This window comes from Geotrypetes seraphini, chromosome 2 (genome assembly GCF_902459505.1).
Source record: "Geotrypetes seraphini chromosome 2, aGeoSer1.1, whole genome shotgun sequence".
NCBI classification, from domain to species: domain Eukaryota; kingdom Metazoa; phylum Chordata; class Amphibia; order Gymnophiona; family Dermophiidae; genus Geotrypetes; species Geotrypetes seraphini.
In genome coordinates, this window is record NC_047085.1 from 484,026,778 (window position 1) to 484,053,117 (window position 26,340).

General features: G+C 41.0%; 1 protein-coding gene across 2 annotated transcripts in view; it reads right to left on the reverse strand.

The window, feature by feature from the left end:
• HHATL (hedgehog acyltransferase like) overlaps window positions 1–26,340 on the reverse strand; it is an 89,783-nt gene that overhangs the window by 19,114 nt on the left and 44,329 nt on the right. For both annotated transcript variants that reach the window (XM_033931790.1, XM_033931791.1), the window contains exons 5-7: window positions 16,059–16,253; window positions 13,972–14,181; window positions 6,652–6,823 (exon numbers count right to left, since the gene is read on the reverse strand). In XM_033931790.1, coding sequence (XP_033787681.1) covers window positions 6,652–6,823; window positions 13,972–14,181; window positions 16,059–16,253 — 577 coding nt within the window. The remainder of the gene's footprint in view (window positions 1–6,651; window positions 6,824–13,971; window positions 14,182–16,058; window positions 16,254–26,340) is intronic.

Here is a 26,340-nt window from a genome sequence, read left to right on the forward strand (position 1 = left end):
AAGATTTGGGTGGTGTCAGTTAGGCGGTTTACCAGTTTGAACAGTTCTTTGCTATTTGTTTTGGGAGTCCCTATTTTTTGTGCGTAGTGTTTTGTACATTTTTCTCTGATCTGATTTTTGTAGTTTTTCATTTTTTGTTTCCACTTTACTTTATCATCCTCTTTGTTTTTTGCCAGGTTCTTTCTAGTTTTCTCAGTTCCTGTTTTAGTGTTAGTAATTCATGGTCAAACCATTTATTTTGTTCCCTTCCTTTCTTTTTATATGTTTGAAATGGTGCTATTTGATCAAGCACTTCTTTGCTGAACTCTGCCCATCTGGTCGGGAAGTCCTGTATTTCTTCTGTTTTGGGTTGTAGTTCATAGTGGGCCCAGAATTCTGTAGGATTTATGGTTCCTCTTCTGGTGACTGTGGTTGGCTTTGGGATTTTCTTTTGGGTTTTAGTTGGGGTGATTTTTTTTTTGCCAGTATATATCAAAGTTACATATGTAATGGTCTGACCAGATGCATTTTTCCCAGGTCCTTGTGTTATGATGGATCTTTGTGTCAGGGATTTCCTTTTGGGAAAAAGTAACTATGTCTAATTGGTGGCCTTTTTCGTGTGTTATTTCTGGTTTTGGTATTATAAAACTGAGGGTTTTTAAGAAGGTGTTGATTTCTGTTACTTCGGGTTTTTCTACTTGCTCTAGATGGACATTTATGTCTCCCAGTAGTAGATTGTATGTTCCTTTTATGGTGTTGATAGTGAGGTATTCGAAGAACTCTTCTCTGGCATTAGTCCACTTTTTGGGTGGGATGTAAAATATAGTCATGGTTAATGCCTCTTCCAGTTGGGTGTTGGTGACCTTGCAGGTTAATATTTCTAGGTCTTTTGTGGTTTTAGAGTCTGTTTTGCTATACTCAAAGATTTCTTTTAGGATTATTGCTATGCCACCCCCTTTTTTCCAGTTTCTAGATAGAGGTATTATTTTGTAACCCTGGGGTAACATTTCTTTCATAATCGTATCCGTATCTGAAACCATCCATGTTTCTGTCAGGAATAGGAAGTCGGGGTTTGTTTGCACTAGCCAGTTGTGTATTATTTGTGCTTTGTTTCTTACAGAGCGGGTGTTCAAGTAATATCCCTTGAGATTATCGTACTTGGGTTGGGCGGATGTTTTTAAGTATTCTTTGTTTTTTAGTTTGTTTTCCTTGGTTTTGTTTTTGTGGGTTTTGAAGGGGTTACGAGTTCTATTTACCACTGGTATTTGAAAAGGGCCTAGCTTTGTGTATTCATGTAGAAGTTGTTATGGGCCATTAGGTTTGTTTGTCTTGGTTGGTCTGTGCCAGGTGAGATGAATAGGGATTGGTTTGGGGGATTGTTCATCGGTACACCAACTTCTAAGGTATTTTAGATAGAGTATCCCCAGTATCAGGAGATAATTGTTGAGAATCGCCTTTTTTTTTTGCTAATGAGTTACACTGCTTGGGAGTAGGGTGATAGTCAGGGGAAAAGGTACAATTTGTAAAAAATAATCATAAAAGGAAGATCAACAATATTTTCAATGGTATAAAAGTATATATCAAAGTACTATCAATGGTATAGGCAGCAATTTCAATGATATAAAAGAGTAAAAGTACTAACAATGATTTAGAAGAAGGAGGATATATAGTAATATCAGTGAAATAACAGAATCAGTTATTTAGTGCAGTGTTATCGGCTAAAACAGGTTGGTTATACTTATCAGGATTGTTTTGGTGTCAGGCATGTGTCGCTTCACAAGACGTCGCTTACAAAGGCGTGAACTAAGGCGCACGCGCCTTCGCCGGTGCGCCGTTGGAAGGCTTCAAGTTAAATAAGCAAAGCCTCCGCTGGTTTCGGGGGCGGGGCGGGCTGGTCTCGTGCTCCCCGCTGGATCGGGATCGGACTCCCCACCTTCCCTCGGTCTGCCTGCCCGCTGACTTTCAGGGCTGTGAACGGTGGTGCGCCGTTGGAAGGCTTCTTAGTCATAAGAATATCTTGGTCAAGTTTTTGAATCGAAGCCTTTGAAACAGTCAAATCAGCGGTTAAATTTTTCAACTCTCTAGAATGTTGGATCAATTTTCGCTCTATGTATTGGAAATTGGGACTAATAGTTTTGGCAAAGTTTGCAATCAAATCCCATAGTGAGTCTAAAGTCACTTGTGCTGGTTTCTCCCATACTGGAAAACTTTGCTGGGTATAAAAGTGCTCACCGTCAGAAGAAAAAAAGTTTTCCTGGTTTTGTTCTAGCTGGGATCTTTCGCCTCCGGTTGCTTGTCCTACCCCGGTTTCTTCTGCAGTTACTCCTTGGTCAGGGAGCACTGTTTCCCCAGTCTCCAGCGATGTTCTTGCTTCCTTAGGGGAAAGTACCTCTCCCATCTCCGGGGTTTCCTCTACCCCTGAAGAACTGGTAGACTGGGGTTGCGGAGGTGGAACTCTTGTGTCGGGACTTAAGGAGGTCTCGAGCCCAGGAGAGACAACTCCGATCTCGCCTTGATCAGGTGCTCTCAGTGGGCTAATTCCCGACACAGATGAAACTGCCTCTGCAACTGCCGCAGCATTTTGTCAATTCTGCCGATGGAGGGTACATCAGAGCACCGCGAGGCGCCAGCCGCACTCCTTCCCCTTCTTTTCGGCATTTTTAAAGGTAAGTCGGGCCACAAAGTCGACTAAGCAGGATCCAAGATGGCCACGGTACAGAAGCTCTGAGAGCGACGCATCTGACCACTCCATTCAACTAAACAATTTTATTGATGACAGAGTAGCCAAAGAAAAAAAGTACCACATAAAGAAGAAACACTGCCAGCAAATAGAAACAAACACAATCCGAAAATCAACAAAGTCCAAGTCATCAGATTTTTCCATAATAACATAATAACCCCCTCTCCCTCCTCCATCAACATCAGATAGTAAGTCAAATCTGGTTTGATTTGTGGATGAGAAACAAAACCAAAAATAGAACAAGGTCCAGCTTAACCAGGAGCTAACAATATATAATCTGGGGAACAACAAAGCTATGGAAAACGTCCCCACAAAACAACCATACAAAGCAACAATTTAGCCAATAACAGACCCCTGTAGAAAAATCTAGAATGGAGCCTTCCCGAGTCCCCCCAGTATACTCCTTCAATCCCCAACCTATACACTTCCCGATGTCCTGGAATTGTTTCAAACATTTTAGATATATATATATTTTTTAATATGTGAATATGTGTTAGAACATCAACTGATAAGTTCATTTTAATGTTAAGTCATTTTTATGTGCGTTTTTTTTTTTAATGTCACCTTGTACAAATCAAATCCATGCTAATGAATGACCACAACTGAAGGACCATCCATATTTTTTGGTCTTGTAATGCTCCATGTCATTGCTCTATGTTAAGAAGCAGGTCTTTAACACACACGACAACTGACTATCCACTCACTCTACACCTGGGCTGGCTTGCCGCCCACCCTGTCACTTAGACCAGTTCCTCATATTTTATTCAACTACATACATAATTTGTCATCTATTTTTCCAAACGACTCTATGGTCAGATCCCTGGACTCGACATCTAGGGGTGCTCAGTTCAAATCCCAATGCTGCTTCTTAGTGACCTTGGGCAAGTCACTTAGGCCTCTACTATCTCAGGTACAAAATTAGACTGTTAGCCTTCCAGGGGCAGGGAAATACCTAGTGTAGCTGAATATCACTTACCTTGAGCTACTACTAAAAAGCATGCGAGCAAAATCCAAACAGATAAATACAACAAACAAACAGATAAATACAACAAACAAACAGATAAATACATATGTCTTCTTCAGTAAAGACCAAAGCCAAGAATTCATTCATTCTCTCCACTATGGCTTCATCCTAAAGATTCTCTGAATAGGGTTTGCATTGAAGGTCCTGTATCAGTTTTTTAGCCTCTCTCTGAGCCACCTCCTTCATTCAGACATCCATGAAAGTATGACCTCCAGAACTGAGCAGAGTAATCAAATTGGAGGTGTCACACTAGGACAATGTTATCTCACTTTCCTCCTAGTGGTACCTCTCCTTATATACCCCAGTACCCTATTAGCTTTCCTTGCTTACTGCTACTATTACTTATCCTCTCTAAAGCATCACTAGATAAGAGTTACCATACTGGGACATACCAAAGGTCCATCCTGTTTCCAATAGAAACATAGAAACAGACGGAAGATAAGGGCCACGGCCCATCTAGTCTGCCCACCCCAATAACCCTCCCCTACCTTTCTCTGTGAAGAGATCCCACGTGACGATCCCATTTTGACTTAAAATCAGGCACGCTGATGGCCTCAATTACCTATAGTGGAAGATTATTCCAGCGATCAACCACCCTTTCGGTGAAGAAGTATTTCCTGGTGTCACCGTGTAGTTTCCCGCCCCCGATTTTCCACGGATGCCCTCTTGTTGCTGTGGGGCCTTTGAAAAAGAAGATATCCTCTTCCACCTCGATATGGCCCGTGAGATATTTGAACGTCTCGATCATGTCTCCCCTCTCTCTGCGTTCCTCGAGTGAGTATAGCTGTAATTTTTCCAGCCGTTCTTCATACGGGAGATCTTTGAGTCCCGAGACCATCCGGGTGGCCAAGTCACAAGTATCTGGCAAGATCCCAAAGAATAAAACAGATTATATGCTGCATAAGAACATAAGAATAGCCTTACTGGGTCAGACCAATGGTCCATCAAGCCCAGTAGCCCATTCTCATGATAGCCAATCCAGGTCTCTAGTACCTGGCCAAAACCCAAAAAGAGTAGCAACATTCCATGCTACTGATCCAGGGCAAGCAGTGGTTTCCCCCAAGTCTTTCTCAATAAGAGACTATGGACTTTTCCTCCAGGAAATTGTCCAAACCCTTCTTAAAACCAGCTACTCTATCCGTCTTACCACAACCTCTGGCAACGCGTTCCAGATCTTAACTATTCTGAGTGAAAAAATATTTCCTCCTATTGGTTTAAGAGTGAGCAGTGAATTTTCCCCAAGTCCATCTTAATAATGGCTTATGGAGTTTTCCTTTAGGAAATTATCCAAATCTTTTTTTTTTTAACCCTGCAAAGCTAACTGCTTTTACGACATTCTCTGGCAATAAATGCCAGAGTTTAATTACACATTTAGAGAAAATATTTCTTCACATGTTTGTTTTAAATCTACTATTTAGTAGCTTCACTGCATGCCCCCTAGTCCTAGTAGAGGCGCTGATAAAGGACAGCATCATTGAGCACCTTGATGGACACGATCTTATGAGGACCAGCCAGCACGGCTTCAGCAAAGGAAGAACTTGCTTGACGAACTTGCGGCACTTCTTCAAGAGAGTAAACAGGCAGATAGACGAGGGTGACCTGGTCGACATTGTATATCTGGATTTTCAAAAGGCATTCGGCAAGGTTCCGCATGAACAACTACTTCAAAATTGCGAGCCATGGAATCGAGGGTGAAATACTCATGTGGATTAAAAACTGGCTGGTGGATAGGAAACAGAGAGTGGGGGTAAATGGACAATACTCGGACTGGAAAAGTGTCACGAGTGGAGTGCTGTAGGGTTCAGTGTTTGGACCTGTGCTCTTCAACATATCTATAAACAATCAGGAAATTTGTACGACGAGTGAGGTGATTAAATTTGCAGACAATACTAAGTTATTCAGAGTAGTGAAGACGCAGGAGGATTGCGAAGATCTATAACATGACATAAACACGCTTGAGAAATTGGCTGCGACATGGCAAATGAGGTTCAACGTGGATAAGTGTAAGGTGATGCATGTGGGTAACAAAAATCAGGATGTCCAGATGTGTTACTTGGAGAGTCCCCAGAGGAAATAGACTTGGGAGTGCTGGTCGACAAGTCAATGAAGCCAATGCACTGCGGTGGCGAATAGGATGCTAGGAATGATTAAGAAGGGGATCATGAACAGAGAAGGTTATCATGCCGCTGTACCGGGCCATGGTATGCCCTCATCTGGAATACTGCGTCCAGCACTGGTCACCGTACATGAAGAAGGACACGGTACTACTCAAAAGGGTCCAGAGAAGAGCAACTAAAATGGTTAAGGGGCTGGAGGAGTTGCTATATAGTGAGAGGTTAGAGAAACTGGGCCTCTTCTCCCTTGAAAAGAGGAGACTGAGAGGGGACATGATCGAAACATTCAAGATAATGAAGGGAAGGGAGCACGAGAGGGCACTCTCTAAAGTTAAAAGGGGATAGATTCCGTACAAACATAAGGAAGTTCTTCTTCACCCAAAGAGTGGTAGAAAATTGGAACGCTCTTCCAGAGTCTGTTATAGGGGAAAACACCCTCCAGGGATTCAAGACAAAGTTAGACAAGTTCCTGCTGAACATACGCAGGTAGGGCTAGTCTCAGTTAGGGCGCTTATCTTTGACCAGATGGCTGCCGCGTGAGCGGACTGCTGGGCACGATGGACCACTGGTCTGATCCAGAGGCAGCAATTCTTCTGTTCTCTTTCAAGCAGGGACCATCTCTTGCGCGTTTGCTGTACAGCGCTTCGTGCTTCCGGTAGCGCTTTACAGAACATAAATAATAGTAGTAGTAGCAATTCAGAAAATAGTTGCCCATTCAATCTATATGCACCAAGGCTGCTGAATTGGGCACAACATATAAAGAAAAGCTCAGGGTTATTTGCGTTGTGACTCACCCACTGCCCAGTCTGAAAGTCTGTTCACAACCTTCAGGTCAGATGGTATGGTCAAGATGTACAGGAAATGGAATAACACATCCACCAAAACTATTACCCCCAAATGGGCAATAGCATGCACTTGGATATCCCACATCTCTTTCTCTTTACGCGACAGGTCACCGGTATTAATCTGTTGGCAAAAAAAAAAAAGGAAATGAGAAAAATCGAAGGCAGCTTTTTATATCAGGAATAAGAGTGGGGTCTGGAAAGAATCATTTGAATTATTATTATTTGGGGGTAGTAGTATAAAGTTTCTTCCATAGCTTTTATAGATTTCATTGATTCGTTTTACCTTCTTTCCCAGAGCTGCAAAGTCACAAGAGCCATTTGGCCACGCCTACATTTTAAACGTCTGTGTCAATGTAATGTTTCATTCACACTTGCCTCAGTTTAACCTTCTCTTCATCTCTAGGCCAGCCCAGTTTTTAGGAAAGAATGCGCTTGTTCAAGGACCACAGACTCACTTCTCTCTGTGGCACCATGGAGAGTGATTTTATAACTGCTAGCTTAACTTGTGAGGCCCATGGGGGCATCTATTTCAAATCTACTGTGTTTTATAGAAAGACATATTTGTAGAGAATGACATGGGGACAAAATATGTCTTCGTCCCCGTGTTATTCTTTAAGGAGAGAGGGGAGAATATGAATGGGCACAGCCACTGACCCTCAAAAACCTTGCATTGAGGAATGTTGGTGTAGAAGGACTGAGGTTGGGATAGACACTAAAGAATAACAGGGGATAGTTTCCCACGGTTATCCGCAGGGACAATTCTGTCCCCGTGTCATTCTCTATTCAGTAGTGAAGCCACAATTTTAAGGTGCCTTTTACAAAGCCGTAACAGTGAGCACTGGCATAGCAAATGTGATGCAGCCTTTAGGAACTGAATGGGCTGTGTTGCATTTGCCCTGAGGAATCGCTACAGTGGCTTTGTGAAAAGGGCCCTTAGTTTGATTTCATTTTGGTAGAGGAAATGATAGAGGACATAGGATATATTATCTTCTTGTTTCTAAGAAGGCTTCTCAACCTGAGGTCTCATCTGCAGTGGCGTACCAAGGGGGGGTAAGGGGGGGCAGTCCGCCCCAGGTGCACGCCCCAAGGGGGTGCACAGCTGGCCACCCTCCAGTGTTCTCCCTAGGCCGGCAAACTGCGGCTCTTTAGCCACTTGAGTGCCACCGCTGCCATAGGTAACAGGCCGGCGCCGAGTTCTCCCTGCTTTTCCCTGTGGGGCCAACCAACTCTCACTGCCCGACATCAATTCTGACGTCGGAGAGGACATTTTGGGCCAGCCAATCGCTGCCTGGCTGGCCTGGAATGTCCTCTCCTAGATTAGAATTGACGTTGGGCGGCGAGACTTGGTCGGCCCCGCAGGGAAGAGAAGCAGTGTGAACTCGGCGCCGACCTGTTCCCGATGGCGGTGGCGGCAGCATTTTCCCAATGGTGGTGACATGGGGAAGGGGAGGGCAGCGAGAAAGAAAGAAAGGGGGGGGGGGACAGGGAGCCAAAAAAAAAGAAAGGGGGCAGAGTGAAACATAGAAAAAGAAAAAAATGAGGCACGGAGAGAGAGAGAGAAAGACAGACATAGAGAAAGAAAGGGGGCATAGAGAGAAAGAAAGAAGGGGGCAGGGTGAAAGAAAGAAAGAAATGGGGCACAGAGAGAGAGAGAGAAAGACATACAGAAAGAAAAGGGGGCATGGAGAGAGAAAGAAAGAAGGGGGCAGGGTGAAAGAAAGAAAGAAAGAAATGGGGCACAGAGAGAGAGAGAGAAAGACATACATACATAGAGAAAGGGGGCATGGAGAGAGAAAGAAAGAAGAGGGCAGGGTGAAACAAAGAAAAAGTTTGGGTTGGGAATGAGGTCTGGAGGAGAGGAAGCATACAGGAGGTTGAAAGAAGGGAAGAAATATTGGATGCACAGTGAGAAGAATAAAGTGAACCAGAGACTGATAAAATTACCAAACAAAGGTAGGAAAAATGATTTTATTTTCAATTTAGTGATCAAAATGTGTCCGTTTTGAGAATTTATATATGCTGTCTATATTTTGCACTATGGGCCCCTTTTACTAAACCGCAATAGCAGTTTTTAGCGCAGGGAGCCTATGAGCGTCAAGAGCAGCGTGGGGAATTCAGCGCAGCTCCCTGCGTTAAAAAACACTATTACGGTTTAGTAAAAAGGGAGGGGGTATATTTGTCTATTTTTGTATAGTTGTTACTGAGGTGACATTGCATAAAGTCATCTGCCTTGACCTCTTTGAAAACCTGCGGAACATAAATGATAAATTAACATTTTCTCTGCGTACGGTGTGCTTTGTGTTTTTAAAATTTTATTGTTGGTAGATCATTTTGACTTGGCCACGAAGGTAAGGGGGAGGGAGGGAGGGAAGCTGCTGAAAGACATCTAGTAATCCTTGCAGGCTTGACTGTGCAGGGAATTATTTTTGTAAAATCATGTTTTTTTATGTGACTGGCATTATTTAGACTTTAATTTCTATGAATGAATAGAATGAAAATGATATAAAATTACTTGCTTGTTTTTATGTGCGTGCGCTGAAGGAAAGTGGAGAGAGAGTGGGCTGAGGACGCTGAAGGGAAATGGGGAAGAGAGAGTGGGGAGAAGACGCTGATTTATAAATTGACAATTGTACAGAATATTGTTTCTTTTTATACTTTAATATAATAAGTTCAATATAAAACAATTCAAGGCTTGTGTGGATGGAATCAGGTGGTTTGCGGGGATGAGGACCGAGCTTACTGGGAGTGGACAGAGACAATTTTTTTCCCCCTATCATTCTCTAGGCTCTGCCACAAATCGATTTCGACTACGTGCGGACGTGTGGGATTTTTCTAGAAGGAAAGGGAGTAATACTTGGTGGCATCTAGGGTGGGATCTTCTAAGAAGGACATGGTGGGTATTTTGTTTGCTTTAGAGGAGAACATGTTTTCGCTTTGTGGGTGGGTAAGGGGCTGGGCTATGCGAGACAGATTTTAGATCAAGCGAGGAGGGAAGTTAAGACTTTCGGGAATTAAAGGATCAATATGGGTTGGAATCTCAAGACCTCTTTCCTTATCTTCAGGTTAAGCATTATATCCATAGCTCAAGTATGCTGATGGACTTGATCCCAGGGAAAACAGAATTTGAACAACTGTTGAGACCGGTATTACAGAAAGAGGCTATTTCAGGAATCTATAAATGTTGTATGTGAGCAGGCCTTTGTTCCTGGAGAAGTGGGAAGTTATGTGGCGACAGACAAAGTCTCTATGCATGGCAAGAGTTTTGGTGGACAATGGGATGAAGGCTCTATTGAGATGGTACAAGTACTCTGGAATTTGTTGCTGGAGAATGTGGTGAAATCTGTTAGCTTAGCAGGGTTTAAAAAGGCTTGGATACTTTCCTAAAAGAGAACTCCATAGGCCATTATTGAGATGGCTTGGGGAAATCCACTGCTTACTCCTAGGATAAGCAGCATAAAATCTGTTTTACTACTTGGGATCTAGTTAGGTACTTAGGACCTGGTTTGGCCACTGTTGGAAACAGGATACTAGGCATGATGGACCTTCTGTCTGTCCCAGTATGGCAGTTCTTCTGTTCTGTTCTAATATCATAGCAAAAAAAACTCGGATATGGTGAAAATCACTAATAATCACAAAAAACACTTTCAGCAAAAGGAAAAATGAAGGTATAGTGAATAAAGACACCAGCAAAAACCAATCTTAAACAGAGGAAAAAGCCTCAGACAGGGGCCCGCCCACCTCCACAATGGTGGAATAGCGGTGTTCGGGCGATCACTTCACTGGCATAAAACCTCCTACTTTGATGGTCATAGCAATGTGTTGAAAAATTACTTTCAGAGTTGAGCTGCTGTGCAATTGACCATATTGCGGACAACTCGACTTCTAAACTTCAACGTCTGTTATGAGCAGAGCAATTTTGGATCCATAGGCTCAACAGTGAGGAACCCGTTGGATTAAATGTTAGATCTGATTGGAATATTGCCCTTTAATTGTTTGACTGTTGAAATTTAGTTTTCATTACACATATAGGCACACACATATATATAAAAATAAAATAAAAATAAATTAAAAAAACACACAAAATAATGAAAAATCTTTTTTTTTTTTAATTTTTTAAAAATTTATAGAAAGACCATAAAAATAATAGAAGTAGAAAATCAATAAGAAGAAAAATACAACAACATTTTTCTGGATTTGTCAGTAGGTTTCCATTTCAGAATGAACACCGCCTTTTCTGTTTCTTTTATTCTTTTTTGAAAGAATTGACAACTTTGAAATAACCATTACCGGCTTGTTTAGCCGGCTTGTTACTTCCGGTGCTGACGTATGCACACGTCATAACACCGGTATGATTTAATCTGGTTTGCTAGTCATGCCGCCATCTTTGGATCTTTTGAGACGTGAGTGGCGTCCGTATGAGAGGTATGTAGCCGATTTTTAAGATGTATATTCATAATACACACCGGTTTTTTTAGATTTATCCTGATTTGAGTATTTTATATTTTTATATTTCTAGTGTGATCGGGCTTGATACACCCTGAAGCAGCTTGACAGTGAAACGCTGGCCATCGTTGGTGTTCCGATCTTTAAAGGAGAAAGTTAAGTTATCATTATCTTCTTCCATATCACTCAACTCTGAAAGTAATTTTTCAACACATTGCTATGACCATCAAAGTAGGAGGTTTTATGCCAGTGAAGTGATCGCCCGAACACCGCTATTCCACCATTGTGGAGGTGGGCGGGCCCCTGTCTGAGGCTTTTTCCTCCGCTTAAGATTGGTTTTTGCTGGTGTCTTTATTCACTATACCTTCATTTTTCCTTTTGGTGAAAGTGTTTTTTGTGACTGTTCTAATATCATTCCATGCCCTCTCACTCTAGAACTTCCTTTCAATTGAAAGAGACTTACCTCATGTGTATTTGTCACACAGGTATTTAAACGTCTCTATCATATCTCCCTTCTCCTGCCTTGGATACGTTTTCCAGTTACCTTGATGTTTGAATATTCAGTAGCACCATTTTAACTGGCTATTGGCTACGGCACTTATAATCAAAACTTTAAAATGTTTATAAACCTACCTAAGTCAGCACTTTGACATCCTAATGGACAGGACATCCAAGTGCCAATAATCAAACAGACATTTTGGATGTGTAGCAGGACTTCTTATGCCTCTGAATGCCGCTGTGCATCCAGAGCTGAAAGAGGCATATCTAGAGGAGTGGTCAGGGCAGTATTTGGGTGGAATGTGAGCCGACTTAGACTTAGACATCCTGCAGGGATAATTGAATGTTTTACTAGACATCCTGGACGAAACTTAAATGTTGTGCGTTAGTTGATGTAAAAACAGGTATAAGGGTCAAAAAAGTATCCAAAGTGACCAGATAACCACTACAGGGACAAAGTAACGACCAACACACACTCCCCCAAGTGTTCACTGACCTCCTCACACTCCCACAAAGATCAGAATAAAAAAAGTACATACCACCTAATATCGTGGGGGCCACTACCTTTCTTTTCCCCTATTTCTATAATATATTCTTTAAACAAAACTGACATCCGTCTCCAGAACATCAGCACCTGATATAGGAAAGCCTAGTAGAGCTACCTAGTAGAGGTGTCTTAAATAGCCAAGGATAGGGATGGGGGCTAGTGAACCACAGAGAGGAATAGCAAGTCCCATAAGCCATTCTAACTACTACATTTATGGTGGAACATGAGGCCCCCCCCCCCCCAAACCCTACTCTACTGCCATATAGGTACTACCTGCAGCCATAAGGGCTATTGGGGTTGTGGATAGATGGGTATAGTGGATTTTAGGGGTGTTTTGATGGGCTCACCATAACCTAAAGGGGAGTTCTGGTGAGATGTTTATCTGGCACCCTTTATGTGACATTCATAGCAATGCCCTCTAAGGTGCCCCACTGCTCTGTTGCCATGTCTGGGTGGCCAGTCCGTTACAAGATTGGCTCCTCCCATGTCCAAATGGTCTTGTTCTGGGGGTTTTGGACTTGGACGGAATTTTGATCAAAAATGTGGTATAAAGATAGATGTCCTGGTGATCTGGGCGACCCAATGGCCTGGACGTCCAGACAGACGATTTTTGAAAAAAATTTTCTAGAAGTATGGTGATTTGCCTTTTGAAAATGGGCATTTTCCCGCTGCCGACTTTGGACGTCTAGTGCCGTTATGTCCGAATCAGATTTAGACTTGTTTTGATTATGCCCCTCTAAGCCTTTAAATATACTATTAAACTTGGCTTAATTGTTTATTAATTATTTATTAGATTGTGTCCTCTGGCTGACATCAGATGTTCAAATGGGGAGCTTGCAGCTGCTTTATATTCAGAAGATTACAAACTGTGGCCATGTTTGAAGAAAGACTGCACACACTCGATTGGTAAGAGATAACTCTATATCTTAGCTAATTTCCATTTGAATAAGCTTATATCTGAACTAAACTATATCTGAAAAGGTTGGGCTTGAACTAGGTGTGTTTTGAAACAAATCCCCGAAGTAACAACTTTTAGATAAAGTGCTTGCACGATGTTAAGCAGAGTATAATGTGTTTACATTTGAGAGTGTTTGCAAAGTTTGTTTTCTAAAAAGCAAAAACTGAGAAGAGTTGGATTTTAAAAGTTTTGTATGTTTTGCAGTTCCCCTCGAACCTGAAGAAAAACATTGTTTGAAACATGCATGTCGGGAGAGGTGGCATTGATGAACATTTGAGAGCTAACCTCAAAGCTAAGTAGCTAAGTAATAAGAATAAATTAGAAGAAAGACATTAAGTAAGGAAATGAAGGAAACTAAAATGAAATACAATAAAGAAATAGTTATGGAATTATGAAATTAAGAATAAGTATGAAACTAAATGAATTTTAGAGTTTTGAGTAAATAAACAATAAAGTGGACTGATGAAGACATGAGATTGCTGGGCATTATTCATGGTCCAGTTGATATCCGAAGGTCCATACAAATGAAAAAATAAAGAATTAATATATATAGACATATATTATGAAGTATATGTTAGTACTAGACCAATGTATATGGGGCCACAATATATAAACAGTGTATATGGGGCCACAATATATAAACAGGCACCATATAGCTTTACAATATTAGAGATTTAAAAAGAGTACAGAGAATAGTTAGTGATTTAGAGAGAAGTGATTAAGTACTGACATTCACACACCCCTACCTCACCCCCTAGAGGTTTTTTGGTATTTTTTTTTTCTTAGGTTACATGAAAGACCAATCTATCTACTGGCTACTCACCTGTGTGTGAAATCTATCAAATGTCATAATGGGTCCAAAAAAGAAGAATGGCAGGTAGAAGTTATATTTCAGAAGCTCCAAAGGTGAGTAATTTCCACTTTCCTTCTCACAGTTCTCCAGGGCAAAGCTCATGCATCTCATGATGGTAAAACCACTTCCTCCATAAAACAGAACATCTTGAAGATCAAATGTTCCTGTCACAAACCCATTCTAGAAAAAAAACAAAACACCAAAACCCCCCAGATATCATTATCTCTACAAAGGATTACTGTGCAAAGGATACATTATACTGTTTGACTATACCTTCTTGTAAGTGAGATGTTATGTTAATCAGGTTTTCTATTCTGCCTTTACCTGTTCAGTTCAAGGTCCATTACAAGAGGTTGGGTCAGTTACCCAGGAAGTTACAATGGATAGTTTGCCATAGACATTCAATAGGGTTGCAAGTACAGGTAGATCAGTACAACTATTAATACAAATAGGTCATAGTTACAAGTTCAAGTAAGTCATAGTTGGCTCGTCATTATGACTCAGGGGTTGTATCCTGATATCCTGACGTTTTGTGTTGATGGGACAGCAGTAATTCCCAGTCACTCATGCCTATGCCAACTGCAACCTCTTATGGTAATCTCATGGTACTACCACTATTGGTCAAATTCCATACATGGCAGATTGACCCCTAGTGTTAGTACTGTGAGACTACCGCTAGAGATCCTGATCACCATTTTGAACCCAAAGCCGGCATGGGTAGAGATGACTAGGGACCACCAGAGAACCCTTACGGTTGATAGGGAGGTGGGTGGGGGTCTTCTGGAGGAAGGTGCTCCTCATGGGGTTCATATTTGAGAATGAGTAGCTCTTCAAGAGAATGAGTTAAAGTGAAAGGGGATAGAAGATTTTCAGGAAGTAACAACATGTATGAAGAGTTCCGACATCGGCAGCTGGAGGCAATGAATTTCTTTGGCTGGTGGGGCTTCAACATCTTTGCCAGCCTTGGGCGCTGCACATTTGAAGGAAGCCCATCCTCACCCACAGCAATGCCACTGTCTACTTATTTCTGTAGCGCTACTTGGCTACCTCCTCATCCTACCTCAACTTCAGAAAACTAGTTAAAACCAACCTGTTAACCAATTTGTGACCAAGAATTCCTAAAGCCTTTCCCTGCATCCCACTTACTTGTACTCAGTGGCGTACCTAGGGTATGTGGCACCCGGGGCCCATCATTTTTTGACACCCCCCCATGTAAAAAAATATTTTTTGTAATGACCATGAAACGGAATAAATGGTCAGAATAGAAACAGGCAGTGAAAATTTTCTTATATTCCAAACATAACATAACATAAATTATGTCTGAATTGTCATGATATCAGATGTACATATGGAGTAGTTGCAGGTGATGCTTGGGACAGTTCTGATTGTGTTAGTTCGGTTTTATGTGTTTTTTGAATAGAAGGGTTTTTATTTCTTTTTGAAGGTTTTGCAGTCTGTGGTCGATGTCAATTGGTTGTAGAGTTGGGGGTCGAGTGTTGCAGCTCGAATGGCTAGGAGGTTGTCGAACAGTTTTTTTCTTTTGACGTTTTTGGTTGGAGGGTGTGTGAATGGTGCGTGAGTTCTCCTATGTCTGTTTGAAGTGGATTGAATTATTTAGCTGAAGAAATTAGTTCCCCCTCATCCCACATACATTAATTCTCTTCCATTTTTGTTCCTATTATAAAAAACACTGATAAGTTCCCAGAAAAAAAATACATTAAAATAAGAATGAGCCCCATAGCTTGTTCTTTAAACAATTATAAAGTACTGCTGTTTCTCAATTCATTTACATTTTATAGTGGTGAGAAATGACAGGAGGAACTTCCTAGAACTTGAAACAATATCTTTACGTGCAGAGAAGTATGAATAAAAATGGAGATTTTAACCGTTATTCAGCCATCATCTGATTTAGCTTAAAAACAATTTCTATTAAATGCTTTTTTGATAAACTACAAACTATACATGCAGACATAAATCAATATAGAAAAACAGCCGTCCAGACATTGTGATTTTTTTTAAAATCATAAAGACATTAGACCATCACCTTCTCCACATACTTGCCACGTGCTGAATGGTTCCACTTTGAAGGTTGCCAGACTGCACAGCCCTGCTGTAAAGCAGAGCCATCTTTTCTTAGCCAATGAGACGGAATAGAGCACCACGCAGTGGGATAGGATTACCATCAGGTAGGTATCTCCCATGATGCTCCATACAGCCGACATGCCATAGACCATATAAACCAAGGATCTGTGCTGTGAGAAAGCAGATGGCATGTTATACCACAGTTCTCATGATGAGTATTTAAAAAAAATTATTTAGAGCAATATAACATTTTTCATTAAGTACGAATAAACTACGATCTAATACCAACACCGAGGCTAATATTCAAAAGCCAGTTATATGGTCAGTGGAGGTGTCACTTGCGTAACTGTATTTTTATAATTCAGACAATTTGAACGCCTAATTTTGGAGTTTAGATGATCTAGACTTCCTCTGGTGAAATTTAATTTCCCCAAAATTGGGTTTAACCCTCTCTTTGGCATTGTTGCTCAGAAGCAACGTGTCTTCTGTGGCTCTAATGGGAGATCTGCATCTCCATATGCCCGTTACTTTGGCACTGTTGCTCTCGTTCAACATCAAGTTACTTAAAGCAGCCGGTTTCAGCGTCTGCCAATTAAAAGGTTAATGAGAAATTGCTGTATTTTGTGTTGCCAAATTGTACAAAAATATTTATCTGTATTTACTCAGCAGAGGGTTTGATGTTTTTGACGAATACAGTTTTGGATGTCTCACGATTACGTTTCATTATTGTTTTCTTTTTGGATTTGCTGTGTTTTTATTTTATTGTTCAGTCATTGGATTCCTCTTCAGACTACACGCATTTAAACAAATAAAGCTCCATTTCATTTCATTTATTTACCGAATTCTGGAACAGTATCATAAAATTATTTCTTTTTTATCTGAGGTCTCAGTGTTCTAAACTCACCATGCTTTTAACGATCGACACTAAACCACTACTCCTGATCTCTAAGAGGAATAATTACTGACAAAAAAAACTCAATTGTCTCTTCCTCCCAGTCATCTACATTGCTGTGGGGCGTGCCTCCGATTGCATTAATTTGCATGAGGAGGCGTAGTGAATTGGTCACCCAGGAAGACTCGGCCACAGATCGGATCAGATAGGTGAGTTTAGTGAATATAGCCCAGACATGGACAACTCTGGTCCTCGAGGGCCGGAATTCAATCGGGATCCTCACCTCAAGACAAAGAAGAACTCCGAACCCTTTTGCCTTCCCTCCACTCAAGGGCACTCAGCGCAAAAAGATGTTTGATAACCTTCTGGCGACGCAAGCAGCAAAACTTAACCACTCCATCTCCAACCTGTTGACGGCAACGGGTGAGTTCAAAACTTTTCGAAAAGAAATCAAAACCCTACTTTTCAAAAAAATGTATCCAGATATCTTAACCCAACCCTTCCCCCTCCTCCTAGATAAATTCTCCCCCAAAACCCTCCACTTAAATAATCTCTTCCTCCCCAAAACACTAACCAAGTATTCAGATCCCTGAAATATAACGTAATCTTATTTGTAATCTAACTGTTATATCACACAGTAACGTACAGTCAATTTAATATCCAATTTGCAAGTTCTTCTGGAATTAATCCAGGTACCTCTCCTCCCTTGTAACAAAAAAAAACACCCCAAAAACCCAAAACTGTTGTAACTTCACTGGAAATGTCCAGTTAGCTCTTTTGTAATCCGCCTTGAACTGCAAGGTATAGGCGGAATAGAAGTCCCTAGTGTAATGTAATGTAATGTAATGTTTTCAGGATGTCCCCAGTGCATGCAAATAGATCTCATGCATATTGATTGGGGAAATCCTGAAAACCTGATAGGATTCTGGCCCTCGAGGACCAGAGTTGCCCAAGTCTGATCTAGCCCTAAGTGCTCTCTCCAAATCAGGGGTGTCAAAGTCCCTCCTCGAGGGCTGCAATCCTGTCAGGTTTTCAGGATTTCCCCAATGAATTTGCTTGAGATCTATTAGCATACAATGAAAGCAGTGCATGCAAATAGATCTCATGCATATTCATTGGGGAAAACCCAACTGGATTGCGGCCCTCGAGGAGGGACTTTGACACCTCTGCGCTAAATAATGAACTCTTTAACATTAACACATTGAAGTATGCAATAACTGACTTAATAATCTTAATTTAGAACTAAGAGAGAACATCAAAGCGCTTTGCAGTTTTCTCAAACATTATATTCTCTCTCATTTCCAGTTAAAGCACAAGAGGCATTGGAGGAATCAATTACATCGCTTATTTTTATTTGAGAGTTGGGAGGTTCGAGGTTCGTCTAAAAAAAACTCGTCTTTTTATGGACGTTTGGGATCCTTATATTCAGAATCTTTCACCAAAAATACGAAGTTTGGTTATCAATGATTTATTATGAAAATTAGATTTAATAATTGCATTCCAGTTATTTATTTTAATTCTTTATTTTTGTCAACTTTCTTCCAGGGTGAGGGATTTCATTTAGGGGGGTGTAGATAAGATTGAATTAATTCATATGGAAATTAAATTTGAAAGAATGATTTAAATTTGTATGAAATATTATTGTAATTCTTATTGTATTGAATGTATTTTTGTATTATCCTATTGTACTGATTATTTGATTCTTTCAATAAAAATTGTTATACATAAAGCACAAGAAAGTAAAATGACTTGCCTAAGGCCACAGTTTGAAATATATTTTTGCCACTCTTGATGCCAAGTTCCAACCACTAAATCATGCTCCCTCCCTGAAACTAAAATTAAATCATTTCTGGTTCATTGCTTCAGCTGTGAGATATGGCAGTGTTTGTTTTCCCATTATCTGATTCAAAGGTCCAGACTAGAATCTGGGCTTTGCTTGCAGTACCTTACAGCAACAGCTTTTAAATTTCATTTAATTTATTCTAACATAGCAAACACCATCTTCCGAAGAAAAATTACACTCAACATAAATCAAGATAATATCAAAACACTTAAAATAATAAAACTCTCTCTAATAATGCTCCCGTACGGAATCCAACTCCTTCTTCATGCAAAAACATCATTCATAGCTGAAATAAATATGGATCATCAACCTTCATCAGGGGTCCATGGTAGATAAAGGAAAAAGCATATGTCACAACAAATATTGAAAAAGATAATATAAAACCAAACAGATGATGTTTGGTTTTATATTATCGCTAGCGATTTTTACTATTTGCAGAGACTCTCGGCATGACACATCATCTGTTTGGTTTTATATTACCGGCTTTCAATTCCTCACATCCTTAACCCTATACCTCATGTCTGTCTGTTCAAGTTAGATTGTAAGCTCTTCTGAGCAGGGACCGGCTATTAAATGTCAAAATGTACAGCGCTGCGTACACCTTTCAGCGCTATGTAAGTGACAAATAGTAGCAATAGTAGCTCATAACTTCAAGAGGGGCATGGGTGGGTTGCCAAGTGACATGTGAACTTAAGAATACCATCCGTTGCTTTTCTTTCCCATAGTTATGGAGTTCTTTTTTTACCTTCGTGATTATTTATTGTAACCCGCTTTAACCTTTTGTTTGATAAGGTGTCATATTAAATGTTAATAAAATGTAAATTAACCTCCCCCCACTCCTCTCCCCACCCCCCACCCCCAGATTCTACATGTGGAGGGACATAATCAAAACATACGTCTATGTTCGTTTTGGATATAGGGCGCTAGTCGCCCAAGATTGGCAGCGGGAAAATGTCCATTCTCAAAAAGTATATCTAAAAATTTTTTTTTTTTAAAGAAAAGTGTCTCTCCGTGCGTCCAGGCGTTTGATCATCCAGACTGCCAGTAGGTCTATCTTTATACCACATTCTCGACCAGAAATTTGTCTTTAAGTCCCAAACGCCCAGAACAAGACCTTTTAGACTTGGGAGGGGCCAGCATTGTAATGGACTGGCCACTCAGACATGGCAACAGAGCAGTGGGGCACCTTATAGGGCACTGCTGTGAACTTCACAAAAAGGGTGCCACATAAACATCTCATCAGAATTCCCTTATAGGTTATGGTGAGCCCCCCCAAAACCCACTATACCCTACTGTCTACAACCCCAATAGCCCTTATGGCTGAAGGTAACACCTATACAGCAATACGGTTCATAGACAGTAACGCGGAAGACAAAGGCGCACGCCGACAACTGAGCGCAAGACGGAGATGCGCGCCGAAGAAAAAGACTGTTTTTAGGAGCTGCGACGGGGTTTTTTGTTGGGGAGCCCCCCCACTTTACTTAATACAGATCGCGGCGGCGTTGTGAGTGGGGTTTGGGGGGTTGTAACCCCCCACATTTTAGTGAAAACGTAACTTTTTCCCTAAAAACAGGGAAAAAGTTAAGTTTTCAGTAAAATGTGGTGGGTTACAACCCCCCAAACCCCCCACAATGCCCCCACAACGCGGCGCGATCTGTATAAAGTAAAGTGTGTGTGGGGGGGTTCCCCCCCACACCCCCCGTCGTAGCCCCTAAAAACAGTCTTTTTCTTTGGCGCGCGCCTCCGCGCTGTGCTCAGTTGTCTGCTCGCGTCTTTGTCCCGGCGCGCTCTTGACCTGACACCCAGCAATACAGTATGGTTTGGGTTTTTTAGGTGGGTTCACATTTTCCTGGATCCTCCTCTCTATGGTTCACTAGCCCAACCCCCCCCCCCCCCCCCCCAGACTACTTAAACCACCTCTGCGCAGCTCTACTAGGCTTTCCTATAGCAGGTGCTGCTGTTCCGGAAGCAGATATGTACGTTTTTGTTTCTAAACTTTGTGGGGGTGCAATGGGGTTCAAGTTTCAAGTTTATTAAATTATTTGATTAAACGCTTTTCCAAATACAAAGCGTTTTACATTAAATAAAATCAGAATTTAAAAAAAATTTAAAATTTTTTTAAAAAACAGACATACATTATATATTACTAAACAAACAAGGGCGACACTTTAAAAAAAAAAAAAAAGAAGAAGAAGAGAAAAAAAAAACAAAAAAAAAACTAGAAACAATGGGAAAGTGGGGAAGAAATACAATATTTGTGAAAAGATTACATAAAAGGGAGACACATTAGGGAGATAATGGGAAATAAGATACCAAATAAGATCTTAGAGATGAATTTAGTAGTCTATATTAATGGAGGAGAAAATAACTGATATTATTATGAAAAAGAATTAACAGTTAAAGGCTTCTTTAAAAAGAAGACACTTTAAGTTCTTTTTGAATAATTGCAAATCTTGTTCTAATCTTAAGTACAAAGGGAGAGAGTTCCATATCATTGGGGCAGTAACAGAGAAGATTGAAGCACGGCGAGTTCCGATGATTTTTAATGAAGGAACATATAGGGTAGACTGAGAAGATGATCTGAGAACTCTGGTCGAACTATATGGAATCAAGAGTTTATCAATAAATGCGGGTGTATTAGTTTTTAATGTCTTAAAGACTAGGAGGGCTATTTTGTAAGTAATCCTGTATGATATAGGCAGCCAGTGAGCATTTTGTAATAGTGGTGAGACATGGGGGGAGTGTGTGTGGGTATTTACTTTATCCCTGCAGTGGTTATCTGGTCACTTTGGATACCTTTTTGGCACTTAAACCTGCTTTTACATCGTCTAATTCACAACGTATAAGTTTTACCTAGGAAGTCTCGTCAAACATTTGATTATCCCTGTAGGATGACTAAGTCTAAGTCGGCCCACATCCCACCCTCATCACTCCTCCAGAAACGCCCCTTTCAGTTCTGGGCGCACAGCGGGATTTAGAGGCATATATAGTCCCTGGATACGTCCAAATAGCCATTTCAATTTTTGGCACTTGGACAACTGTCTTTTAGGATGACCAAGTAACAACTTGGGCAGGTTTTTAGAATGTGTTTAAGTTTTGATTATGAGCCCCGTAATGTCCTAATTTTGGTGATGAAATGTCAGCGCAGATCAAAGATGCGCTTGCAAATAAACTGTTTAGTAAGCCAATTAACATAAGTTAATTGATGTTATTAATTGTTGACGTTAGTTGGCAATAATTTGGGTTTAGGTGCGCATCAGCCTGCACGCTATTCCACAACACGCAACTCAAAAAAAGGGGCATGGGCGGGTCAGGAGCACACTGAGAAAATGGAATAAGGGGTCTTGCACCAAGCTTGGGTGCTGGGCATTACTCCACATTGCAGCAGGCATAAGTCTGGCACCCAGAGTTGGGTACAGAAATCAGACCTACTACTATTTATTATTTCTATAGCACTGAAAGACATATGCAGCGCTGTACATTCTAACACACAATAGACAATCCCTGCTCAGAAGAGCTTACAATCTAATTTAGACAGGACATTTCAGGGTTGGGGAGATTATAGTGGGTATAGATATCTGACTAAGCGCGCCCTTCACAGAATTGCAGTTAGCATCAGTGGCGTAGTAAGGAGGTGGGGGTGGGGGCACCGTGTGCTAAGTTGGTGAGGGTACAGGCACCCAGCCTCCTCTCCCCCCCCACTGCCGCCCATGCTCCGCTTCCCTTACCCCGTACCTCTGTAACGTTCCTGGCATGAGCAGCAACCCCCGACCTGCTGTCTTACCAACATCAGCTCTTCCTCTGATGTCACTTCCTGGACCCTTGCCTAGGAAGCGACATCAGAGGAAGAGCAGACGCTGGCATGACAGAAGGTTGGGGGTTGCTGCGCGTGCTAGGAATGTGGCAGAGGTACAAGGGATGGGAAGCAGCATAAGCACGGCAGGAAGGGGTGGAGAAGAGGGCAAGGGAGGGGTGCCACCACCCCGGGCACTTCTCACCCTCCCTATGCCACTGGTTAGCACCAATCTTCCAAGGCCCAGATTTCAGCACCATTTATAGCATCTGACCCTACGTATGCACCCACCTATTTTAATGAAAAAATATGCAATTCCATTTGATCCCACTTTCATTTTATTAATGGAGGAGTAGACGAACGGGTAGTGCAAAAGGCTTTGATCCTGGCAAACCAGGTTCGATTCCCACTGCAGCTCCTCGTGATCCTGGGCAAGTCACGTAACCCTCCATCGTCCCAGGTACAAAAAACTTAAAGATTGTGAGCCCACTAGGGACAGAGAAGGTGCCTACATATAACGCGTACAGCATTGTGTACATCTAATAGCGCTATAGAAATGATTAGTAGTAGTGGAAAAGCCACCTTGCTAATTCTGAACACTTAGATTTTGTTAGACAATTGCTTTTTGCTGCCACATTTTGCATTGCGCAAGAATGGAAAAACTCTACGATGCCCTCTCAATGCTTTAGGTTGCACAAAGTTTGGGGTATAGCTGGCATGGAGAAGCTGCTGTGGCTTCATAAATGCATATTGTGGAAATATGGTCTTTTTCAGGTGCCTCTTTTCTGTCCCAAGTTGAAACAAATCAACCCAGCCTTTCTTCCCCCCCCTATTTTTTTAAGCCTATTCAATTTGTGAATATTGGTGGAATATTTCAACTCCTCTTCCTTAAGCCTATTCGTTCCCTTTTTTCTTTGTCTCTGGGTAGGTCCATTCCTCAGTTACCTCGATGGATATTTTACTGGTTTCTCTGTCCAGTATATAGAAAAAAGAAAAAAAACAGAAACATGATGGCAGATAAAGGAAAATGGCCCATCCAGTCTGTCCATCCACTGCATCTATGATCTCCTCCTCTCCCTAAGAGATCTCATGTGCCTGTCCCATGTCCCCACCACCCCTACCAGGAGACTATTCCACGCATCTACCACCATTTGTGTAAAAAAAAGTATTTTCTTAAATTCCTCCCGAGGCTATCACCTCTTAATTTCATCCTGTGCCCTCTCATTTTGTAGCTTCCTTTCAAATTAAAGAGACTTACCTCATGTGCATTTATGCCACTTGGTATTTAAACATCTCTATCATATCTCCTCTCTCCCACCCTTCCTTGAAAAGTATACATATTACAATCTTTAAGTCTGTCCCCATATGCCTTATGATGAAGATTATCAGCCATTTTCATAGCCTTCCTCTGGTTCGATTCCATCCTGTTTATATCGTTTTGAAGGTGTGGCCTCCAGAATTGTACACAATATTCTAAATGAGGTCTCACCAGAGTCTTATACAGGGACAGCAATATCTCCTATGCGCCCTAGTACACTCCTAGCTTTCACTGTTACCTTTTCAACCTGTTTGGCCACCTTAAGATCATCACACCCAAGTCCAGCTCCTCTTTCAAGCACAAAAGTTCTTCACTCCCTTAAATATACTGTTTCCTTGGGTTTTTGTAGCCGAAATTCAAGACCTTGCATTTTTTAGCATTAAATCTTAGCTGCCAAATTTCAGACCATTCTTCAAGCTTTGCTAGGTCTTTCCTTCGGTTACTCACACTATCAGTGGTGTCGCTGAATTTGTATCTAGTGCCTGAAGACTGGAGGTTGGCCAATGATACGCCAATTTTTAAAAAGGGTTCCATGGGAGATCTGGGGCATTACAGATCACTAAGCCTGACCTTAGTGCCGGGCAAAATAGTGGACATAATTATAAAAATAAAATTGTAAATCTTTCCATTTTATAGATATAGCATAAAGAATTCCACCAAAAGTTATAATTTAATCTCCTCCAGTCTTTCCAATTATATGTGATTTGTTGAATGGCAACCCCTGTCATTATTAGTAATAATTTATTGTTATTCGCAGAAATCTGACTTTTTGCTCTCATATCCATACCAAATATCACAGTATCATAGGATAATGCCACTGGGTTCTCTAATAAATTATTAATTTGGTCCCAAATTGATTTCCAAAAATTCATAACATATGGGCAATGAAACAATAAATGATCTAAAGTTCCTGCTTCTAAATGACAATGCCAGCATCTATAAGACAAAGAACTATCTAATTTTTGCAACCTAACAGGGGTCCATAACGCTCTATGCAACAGAAAAAACCAAGTTTGTCTCATAGATGCTGACACCGTACATTTCATCCTCCAAGACCAAATTCGTGGCCATTGAGATGCAGTAATTTCATGCTTAATCTCAATGCTCCAAATATCCAAAGTTTTTAATTTCTTCTTAGTAAATCCATTTAATAATTTATACCACTGGGCGGCCTGGTGACCCAAGAAGTCTGTCTGAAAACAAAGAAACTCCATACTATAATGATTATTAAGGTTTTTCCAAAAGGGATATTTTAAGAAATTTCAGGATGTGTGGAAACCATTAACAAAATATTGTCAGGATTAAGTAAAATTATTTCCCTTATGTTTATCAGTTTATGAGGTAGGGAGGGGGGTATTTTATTATTACATATATCATACAATAATGGAGTATATGGTTGGGAGGGATGGGCGAGGGGTAGGGATAAGAATCTATGTAATATACCAATGATTGTTTATAAGTGATGTATTTATTGTTACTGTGAATGAAAATATTAACACTTAATGTAATTTTTGAAAATGAATAAAGAATTATAAAAAAAAAAACAAAAACTGACACATTTCAATCACTATATTGAAAACAAAATCATTTTCCCTAAAAAAAAATAAAATAAAATAAAATTGTAGAACATGTAAACAAACATGATTTAATGGGACAGAATCAGCATGGGTTCAGCCAAAGGAGGTCTTACCCAGTGGCATACCTAGGCTATGTGACACCCAGGGCCCATTGTTTTTTGACACCCCTGCCATAATTTTTGACACCCCACCCCCAATGTAAAAAAATATTTTTAGTAATGTTCCCCCAGGTGCAAGCCATGAAGGGGGTGTTCCCGGCCTGGGAGTCATAGTCTGGGAACTTCCCTTCTCATGGCCCGGTGCCAAGGCTCTAGGTAGTCCCCGTGGCCCAGCATGTTCCCAGTCTTCTCTCCTGTCCAATGGCCATTTACCTTCCGTGAAGCTGAAAAAACTGCCAGTCTCGGCAGTGATTCAGCTACGTCACCCGCGACTCACCTTCCTGCTTTCTGTGTCTGCCTCTGCCGCAATCCACCTGGGCGGAAACAGGAAGTTGCGTCATTGTCAGACACGGAAAGAGATAGAAAGAAAAAAAGGAAAATGTTGCACCGATACCGGGGCCATCACACCTCTCCATGCCTGTGCAGTGGAGACAGATGGATCACACAATATTTTTGTTAATTTGGATGTGCCTGGGGGCTTGAAAAAGTTGGAAGACACTGAATTGGATACATCCATTTCCTTAGAGCTCTTCAATTCAGAGAAGTATTGCAGTAAATTTGCTGGCTGTAGTATATTTGAAACCACAAGAAGGAAAATCAGATTGTTCAACTAATTTAAATTGTACTTGGTCTGAACAGTCTGTATATGCAATCCTATTTATTGCAAGACCTCAAA